The sequence below is a fragment of the Ammodytes marinus genome, assembly GCF_949987685.1.
Source record: "Ammodytes marinus genome assembly, chromosome: 12".
NCBI lineage: Eukaryota > Metazoa > Chordata > Actinopteri > Uranoscopiformes > Ammodytidae > Ammodytes > Ammodytes marinus.
In genome coordinates this window covers 30,676,226-30,686,225 of record NC_137216.1, presented here as the reverse complement: position 1 = coordinate 30,686,225, position 10,000 = coordinate 30,676,226, and the positions used below count along the sequence as shown (strand labels likewise).

Below are 10,000 nucleotides of genomic sequence, written 5' to 3'. Positions count from 1 at the left end.
CTTTGGGAAGAGGGTTCAAAAAGTTCCGGTTATAGTGTCTGGTTGAGATGTTTGAAGGGGGACAGAAGGCCGAACCACACAGACATACGGCTACTGAGACAGGCCTACTGTACCTGTCCTGTGTAAGCGTGGACATAGCCTTGATCTGTGGACATCAAAATCCAAAGTCAAAAAGCGAAAAAAAAAAATTAAATATTTTAATTGGGGCGCCCTTAGCTCAGTTGGTAGGGCGTCCCCTCTCCCCCCCGGGCCTGGCCCAGCAGCAGACCCGGGTTCGATTCCCGCCCGTGTTCGTTCTCTGCATGTCACTCCCCTCTCTGCCCCATTTCACCTCTGTCTCTACACTATCAATAAAGCATAAAAATGCCCAAAAAATATCTTTACAAAAACAAAAAAACATTTTAATCAGTAAGCCTAGATTACCTCATGGTGAATAATAATAAAAAATTTAAAAAAAGTTTCTCATTTAGTTTTTTTCTCACAGCAATTTAAAGAGACTGTTACAAATAGTTACCGTTGCTGACTTGTAAATGGTTACATTCTAACTCTAGCGTGTGTGTGTGTGTGTGTGTGTGTGTGTGTGTCTCTCTCTTTCTCTCTCTCTCTCCCTCTCTCTCTCCCTCCCTCCCTTCCTCCCTCTCTCTCTCTCTCCCTCCCTCTCTCTCCCTCCCTCCCTCCCTCTCTCTCCCTCTCTCTCTCTCTCTCCCTCTCTCTCCCTCCCTCCCTTCCTCTCTCCCTCCCTCTCTCTCTCTCTCTCCCTCCCTCCCTAGATCGATTCCAGTGATATCTCCATAGAGAGTTGTGACGTTAGCAGTAGACTGACTATCAGCAGCGGGCAGCAGGAGCACTGTGGCTGCTACACCATCGAGCTACGAAACAGCTCCGGCCTCAGACAAGCGGCACTCAACCTCACCATCGTAGGTAAGGGACACACACACACACACACACACATGCAGAAAGACAGACAGAGACTTCCGGGATGACGTCAGGGCGAATGGAAGCATAAAGTGAGAGCTCCCGGACCGGTCTAATATAATCCCTCAAATTAAAATAATTACATACTTAAAAGTATAAAAATATATAATGCCAAGGGGGAAGAATCGAAAGGCGGACGGTAAAGCAACACAGATACCGGAGAACAACGAGAAACCTGCAGCAGAAAAAAGCAACGAGGGCAGCAGCGACGAACACGACGCCATGGATAGCTTGCAAGCTAACATCAGTGCGGTGCATGCAGAGATAAAGGCTATTCGGTCGGATATGAAGGAAGATCTACACAGCTTTCATGACAGCTTCGCCAGAGAAATAAAGAGTGATTTAGCCAGCTTTAGAGAAGACGTCAATGGCAAGCTAAATGAAATTGCCACAGATTTAAAAGAGACCAGAAGCAGAATGGCGGAAGCGGAGGAGCGAGTGGCCGACATGGAGGAATGGACCACCAATGCTAAAGAAGCACTCTGCCACGCCATAAACATGCAAGAAAACCTTCAAGCAAAGCTGACAGATTTAGAGGCCCGCTCACGAAGGAATAACATTCGTATATACGGGATCCCCGAAGGCGCCGAAGGAGACAACATGCACGACTTTATTGAAAGTTTCATTCAGTCCGAGCTGTCCCTCCGTGATACTGAGCTTGGCATTCAACGCTGCCACAGGGCTCTCGGCCCCAAACCCCCGCTGAGTGCTAACCCCCGGTCAGTGGTCATCTATTTCCTCGAATACAGAGTAAAAGAGCAGGTGCTCCGCTCCGCTTGGAAAAAAAGAGAAGTTCACCTGAACGGAGTTAGAGTGTATTTTGACCAGGATTACCCAACAGAGACACAAAAGAAGAGAAAGGCATACGCCCCTATCAGAAGACTTCTTAAGGAAAAGGGACTTCGCTTCCAGACTCCGCCACCAGCAAAACTACGGGTGTTTTTTGACGGTGGCCCCGTCACCTACAGCAGCGCGGACGAGGCGATGTCGGACCTGAAGAAGAGGGGGCTTGCAACGGACGGCGATGGAGAGGAAAGACGCAACGCTCCGACACCAACGGCGATAGGGAGGCTGAATAAAATTTCATGGGAGACGGTGAACGCCAAGCGCAAGAGTCAGACAACAAGCCAGGAGAGAGCGCAGAGTTTGCTCCGCGGATTCCGCCGTGATACCGGGGACACAAATTGATTTTCCTATAGGGTGAGATGAGTCATCCCCGCACGGGGGAGAACGGGGTAAGATTAAAATACATATGTTTTCGTGGGACTAATGCTATACCTATGCTCAATTTAAAATAATAATAGACCCCCGTCTGGGAGTCTGCTAATACTGCCCTGCGCGTGTGCACTGAGCTGATACTCACTGTCAGATATTTCAGCTTGCACTGAAGAGGCCCTTTGTAAATCAAAGGCTTTCCTTTTCAAGTTAGATTTCTTTTTTTGAGGAAATCTGTTATGGAAGTCGATCTTTATGAATCCATGTTATTTTTTTCTAATTTCTTTGTTATTATTGTTCAGGTTCTAATGTTAAGGTCACCTTGGGTCTACAGTAAAGTGATGCAAGTTGTTTTGGATGTTATATGCTTCAACAAGAATATAGAGTTATAACACTAAATGTTAACGGGCTACTAAATCCGATTAAAAGGGGGAAAGTCATAGCGAAGATGAAAAAAGAAAACCAACATATAATCTTTTGGCAGGAAACCTATTTGGTAAAAGGTGAACATGAAAAGTTGAAAAAGCTAGGTTTTAAAAACACATTTTATTCCTCATATACAACAGGAAGGGCAAGGGGAGTTGCAATACTCATTTCAAACAAAGTGGCCTTCCAGCTCTCCACACAGATTACAGATAAGGAGGGGCGTTATGTCCTGGTGAAAGGGTTTATAGATTCAAAAGAGGTAACATTACTTAATGTCTACAGACCACCAGGACAGGACAAATTATTGATTAAAGAAATATTTAATTTAATTGCCTCAGAAACTTCAGGCACCCTGATTTGTGGGGGAGATTGGAACGTACAGTTGCACCCCAATATGGATTCTACAAATCCATCCAAACAGGTTAATTCTGAATCCTTATATGTAAGGAAAATGCTCAAAGAGACCGGTATGTTTGACATATGGAGGGAACTCCACCCATCTGCAAAGCAGTATACTTTTTTCTCCCACTCCCACGCTGTCTACTCGAGAATTGATTATTTTTTTATGTCTTCCTCTGAGAGACATAGGATAGTGGAATGCAAAATTGGGGTTAGAGATGTGTCTGATCACTCTGGAGTGTATTTGAGACTAAATTTGGATGCCCAGCCCAGAAACACCATCTGGAGGCTTAACACCAGCCTCCTAAATGACCATCAATGTGAGGAATTTATTAAAAGGGAAATTAAAGATTACCTAGAATTTAATAGTAAAGAGGACACATCACCAAGTGTTTTATGGGATGCGGGCAAAGCAGTGCTTAGAGGAAAAATTATAATGTGGTCATCAAGAAAGAAAAAAGAAAAACAAAGACAAGTGACAGACTTGACTAACAAATTGATAGCATTGGAAAATAAACATATTGAGCTGAAAGACCCCATTCTGTTAGAACAAATAAGTTTAACAAAGTTAGAACTAAACAAGATACTCGACAACCAGGTGGAAAATAAACTTAAATACATAAAACAAAGTTATTACGAGAATGGACCTAGGGCTAAAAAAATACTGGCATGGAGACTACGAAAACAACAGTCAGAAAGATCAATATTTAAAATCAAAAATCCCATTACAAACACAATGTGTCATAGACCAGAAGAAATACAAGAGTCCTTTGAAACGTATTATAATAACTTATATTCCCAACCTAATTTAGCAAATCCCTCAACAGTTAAACATTTTCTGGAAACTTTAGATTTACCTTCCATTGGTGAGGAACAAAATAAGCTCATAACACAAGAAATTACAAGAGCAGAGATAGACAGGGCCATATCTAGATTAAAAACAAATAAGGTACCAGGGGGTGATGGGCTGCCAGCAGAGTGGTATAAAATATTCAGGAATTCCCTGACACCTATGCTTTTAAAATGTTTCAACCATGTTCTTAAAGGTGGCGAGACCCCAGCATCGTGGAAACAGGCTATAATATCTGTTATACCTAAGGCGGGAAAAGAGAAGACTGAGTGCAGTTCATATAGACCTATTTCTGTCCTTAACATTGATTATAGATTGTTCGCATCAATAATTGCAATTAGACTAGAAAACATTATTCCTGATTTGATTGAACTGGATCAAACTGGATTTATTAAAAATAGGCATACACAGGATAATGTAAGGCGTGCATTGCACCTGATTGATAACATTTGTAAAAGCAAATCAAAGTTCCTAGCGATTAGCCTTGATGCGGAAAAAGCATTTGATTCTGTGCGTTGGGAGTTCTTGTATTTGGTGTTGGAGCGTTTTGGTTTTAATGATAAAGTAGTGGGATGTCTCAAATCTATATACCACCTACCGACAGCGAGGATTAAGATAAACGGTAACCTCTCAGGTGTAGTCACTCTGGAAAGAGGATGCCGGCAAGGCTGTCCCTTAAGCCCCACCCTATTCGCATTATTTATAGAGCCACTCGCCCAAATAATAAGGGAAGATACCGAGATAACTGGAATTTCAATTAAAGGAAGAGAACACAAGATATGCCTTTACGCGGACGATGTCTTGTTGACCCTATCCGACCCCGATTTAAGCCTGCCCAAACTCATGTCCAGCCTTGAACAATATGGTTTTTATTCAGGCTATAAATTAAACGTAAATAAGACCCAAACCCTTTCTTATAACTGGTTCCCACAAGAAAATGTACGTAAAATGTATAATTTTAAATGGAAAACTAATGTTATGAAATATCTTGGTGTAAATATACCGAGCAACTTAATTGATATATACAATGCAAATTATCACCCTATCACGAAAGAAATAAAAATAGATTTGGATAGATGGGCTCCTCTAACACTCAGTATGCATAATCGAATAGAGACTATAAAGATGATCATTTTGCCACGACTGTTGTTTCTCTTCCAATCCCTACCAGTACAGATACCGCCTAAACAATTTACTGAATGGAATCGGATGATTTCTAGGTTCGTATGGCAGAGTAAGAAACCGAGAGTACGTTTTAAAACACTACAGTTATCCAAAGAAAAGGGAGGCATGTCTCTACCATGTCTAGAAGACTATTATAAGGCAGCACAATTACAATATTTAGTTTACTGGTGTATCAATGATTATGAAGCGAAATGGAAAGAACTAGAAATAAACCAACTTGATATCCCACTTCAATCCCTGCTAGGTGATACAAAGTCTAAGACCATTTATTTAGAAAAAATAAGTTCATTTACAATGGTTCCTCTCAATATCTGGTTTAAAGAATGTAAGAATCTAAAATTGGAGAGAAAAGCACGAGTGCTGAGATGGGTTGAACAAGATGATGATTTTAAACCTGCACAGCTGGACTTGAGGTTTAAACAACTGACCAGGAAGGGCATCACATCATACTGTGTAATTTCAACCAATACAGGCTTAGAAAGCTTCCTACATCTTCAAGAATCCCACAAATTAGACAGACAGGATTTCTACAGATATTTACAGATTAGGCATCATTTTGACAGAAACATTAAAATTGATGATGGAGCTGATTTGGATCTCATCAATGTTTTTATTGATGCTTATAGAGGCAAAATTCGTAAGAAATTGGTGTCAAAATTATATTCCTGTTTACAAAACTCCAAAAAACACTCTACACTTTATATTAAAACTAATTGGGAGAAAGAAGCGAACATAACCTTAACAGAAGATGAATGGTTAAATATATGTCAAATAAATTCTTCCACCACCAGCTCAGGCCAATGGAGAGAATTCTCATGGAAAAACACTGTACGGTTTTTTATTACTCCAAGAAGAAAGTACTTACAGACTGGCATAGCAGAATGCGGACACTGCTGGAGACAATGTAACAATACAATGGCTGACCACTATCATTTATTTTGGAATTGCGCGTCAATCCAGCCCTTTTGGTTCGACATAATGTCAGAAATAAAATCTATTTTGGGCTTTGAAATCAATTTGAATTTCGGCACCGTATATTTGGGTAATATACCAACTGAACTTAACAACCAAGATAAATATCTTCTCAAAATATTACTTGTAGCCGGTAAAAAAGCGATCACCAAAAAGTGGCTTAACAAGGAACCACCATCCAGAAGAGAGTGGTCAGCAATTGTAAAAGAAATATACGAGATGGAAAAACTTACATTCAGCCTTAGATTTTGTATTGATAAATTTAAGAAGTACTGGTTAAAATGGTCATCACATTAGTAAGACAAGTATGTGCTCTACTAACACTATCACATGGAATGTACCGTTTGATTTATTTATTTTAATTTTTTCCCTCCCCTCCTACTTTTTCATCTGTGTTTGGTCTGATTGAATTTACACTGGACTTTGAGGCATGTGTCTTGGATAAAAGCCAACCACTTTGGTTTCCTATGCTGGATTGACTTCATTTGGACTATAAAGACTTTATCTGATCTGTGATGACATGCTGGTGACACTCTGATTTTATGTCCATCCCCTCTTAAGAACACTTGGAATGTAACCCGTAACGTATCGTGATTGTAGATGTGAAGCTTTATTATGCCCTTCCTTCAGTGACCTAACTGTTTTGTTGTTTTTTTCAATGTATGTGTGTTTCCCTAAAAGTGAAAAAAAATAAAAAGAAAGTATAAAAAAAAAAAAAAAAAGAAAGACAGACAGACAGACAGACAGACAGACAGACAGACAGACAGACAGACAGACAGACACACTCACACATTGAGACACAGGGACATACACACACGCAGACAGACAGACACAGAGAGACACAGCCTTAATACTTTGTAGACAGACAGACAGACAGACAGACAGACACACAGACAGACAAAGACACACACACACATTGAGACACAGGGACATACACACACGCACACACACACAGACAGAGAGAGAGAGACACAGGGACATACACACACACACACACACACACACACACACACACACACACACACACACACACACACAGGGAAACATGCACACACACACACACACACATACACACACACACACACACAGGGAAACATGCACACACACACACACACACACACACACACAGCGCTCTGGTTTAACGGTATAATAATAACAGACAGACAGAGACTGAGGGTTCAGGAGTCACTGCCGCAGTATGAAGCCTTTTATGGAAACGCTGTGTGTTTTCAACTTATAAACACTGTTCAAACACACACACACACACAGAGACTCACGCGCGCACACACACACACACACGCACACACACAACCACACACACACATTCATAGATATGCACGCATAGACACACACACAGATACTCACGCATAGCCACACACACACTCATAGATACGCACACACACACACAAAGATACTCAGGCATAGACACACACTCACAGGCACAGACACACACACACAGATGTTGCGAGTGTGACCTCATGTGACCCCAGATGTTTTGGATCAGGGCTCCACACTAACTCTTTTCTCCTCGGAGCTGTTGTGATGTTTACCGCAGAATAGATGCTTCTGAGAAACAATCATTCCCCATGAGGTCACCGTGTTCCTTTCATTTGTCTTTTGTTTCTGTGTTCACTTTTTCTTTTTTTTTTAAGATATTTTTTGGGCATTTTTATGCTTTATTGATAGTGCAGAGAGACAGAGGTGAAATGGGGCAGAGAGGGGAGTGACATGCAGAGAACGACCGCGGGTGGGAATCGAACCCGGGTCTGCTGCTGGGCCCGGCCCGGGAGGGGGACGCCCTACCACCTGAGCTAAGGGCGCCCCTTGTGTTCACTTTTTCAGTTGTGTGTAAATTGTGTTAGTAAAAAATAAATAAATAAATGTTTAATCCAAAAGTAAAGTATAAAAAATATATAATATATCAATAAAGTATGAAGAATATAAAATAACGGGGGCGCCCTTAGCTCAGTTGGTAGGGCGTCCCCCCCCCCCCCCCCCATGGGCCTCGGCCAGCAGCAGACCCAGGTTTGATTCCAGCCCGCGGTCGTTCTCTGCATGTCACTCCCCTCTCTGCCCCATTTCAACTCTGTCTCTACACTATCAATAAAGCATAAAAATACCAAAAAAAAATCTTAAAGAAAAAAAAAAGGCACAATGTCACATAGCTAAATTATTGCTAACTGTCGAATAAAATAAATGTTACATGGAGGAGGAGGAGACGGCAATGTACAAAAAATAAAAAAATTAAGTATGAAAAAGTAAAACTCAACACGCTACTATGTCATACCGCCTAAAACATTTTTTCTTTAATATTTAAAAAATGTATTAAAAATTACAAAAATTACAAGTGTTTAAGTAAAAAAAGAAAATCCAAAAATGAAGTACTTCAAAAAAAATCCATAAAGTATTGAAAAAGAAATTTAACTTCTAACTTTACTAACAAAAACAAATGAATAAATATTCCAAAGATTCCAATGATTAAGCATTCAAAGAAATTCCCCCCAAAACATTTTTTTTCATAAATAAATAAAATAAGAACATCCAAGAATTCAAAAAATTAAGTAAAAAAAAAGAAAAAAATTAAGTTAAAAAAAAAAAAAGTTTTTTTTTTTTTTTTTTACATGTCCCCCCCCCCCCCCCCCGCCCCTTTAGATAAGCCCGACCCCCCAGCCCAGGTGTCTGCCTCAGACATCAGAAGAGCCAGTATTTAAAAAAAAAATCAAATAAATTTAAAAATCCAAAAATAATCAATTTAAATAGAAAATAAATAAATAAGAACATCCAAAAATAAAAATAAATAATTATTTAAAAAATGAATAAGTAAAACAATCCAAAAATAAAGTATTTAATTTTTTTTAAAAAGAAAATAAAAAAAAACTTTACATTTAAAAAAAAAAAACATGTTACTATGCCCCCCCCTCACCCCCCCCTTTAGATAAGCCCGACCCCCCAGCGCGGGTCCCTGCGGCCTCAGACATCAGAAGAGCCAGCCTGACTCTGTCCTGGTACGGGCCCACCTACGACGGGGGCAGCGCCGTGCAGTCCTACCGCCTGGAGGTCTGGGACTCCGTGGACAGCCAGTGGAAACACCTGGTCTCCTGCAACAGCACCTCATACAACGTACAGGTCTGTCTGCCTGTCTGTCTGTCTGTCTGTCTGTCTGTCTGTCTGTCTGTCTGTCTGTCTGTCTGTCTGTCTGTCTGTCTGTCTGCCTGTCTGTGTGTCTGTCTGTCTGTCTGTCTATCAGCACCTCTTACAACGTACAGGTCTGTCTGTCTGTCTGTCTGTCTGTCTGTCTGTCTGTCTGTCTGTGTGTGTGTGTGTGTGTGTCTGTCTGTCTGTCTGTCTGTCTGTCTGTCTGTCTGTCTGTCTGTCTGTCTGTCTGTCTGTCTGTCTGTCTGTCTGTCTGTGTGTGTGTGTGTGTGTGTGTGTCTGTCTGTCTGTCTGTCTGTCTGTCTGTCTGTCTGTCTGTCTGTCTGTCTGTCTGTCTGTCTGTCTGTCTGTCTATCTGCCTGCCTGTCTGTGTGTGTGTGTGTGTCTGTCTGTCTGTCTGTCTGTCTGTAGGTCGGTGTGTCTGTCTGTCTGTCTGTCTGTCTGTCTGTCTGTCTGTCTGTCTGTCTAGGGATCACATTTTCCTGTCAGGAAAGTTTGTTTATTCAGTTATGAGAATATACCTTTGAATATGTTAAATTCTCTGTCACACACAAAGTTACACACTGTACCTTTAACAAAGTGTTCTCCGTCTGTAGAACCTTCTCCCAGAGCGACAGTATAAGTTCCGTGTGCGGGCTGAGAACATCTACGGAGTGGGAGAGCCCAGCGCCGAGTCTGAACCGGTGACTGTGGGACTGGTGGACGATGGTATGGTGGTTTTGTGTTCACTTTTTTTTATCAATATATTTATGGGTTTTTCATATTTTTTCGACAAACTTGTGTTCACTTTTTAAGTTGTGTGTGAGTTGTGTTCTTATAAAAAAA

General features: G+C 41.0%; 1 protein-coding gene across 1 annotated transcript in view; it reads left to right on the top strand.

Moving 5' to 3' along the window:
* Positions 1-10,000, top strand: part of mylka (myosin, light chain kinase a) — a gene marked incomplete at its 5' end in the record, with an annotated part of 228,217 nt that overhangs the window by 56,710 nt on the left and 161,507 nt on the right. The window contains 3 exons of the mRNA XM_080038536.1: positions 771-921; positions 8,958-9,148; positions 9,772-9,883. Of these exons, the coding sequence (XP_079894662.1) occupies positions 771-921; positions 8,958-9,148; positions 9,772-9,883 (454 nt within the window). The remainder of the gene's footprint in view (positions 1-770; positions 922-8,957; positions 9,149-9,771; positions 9,884-10,000) is intronic.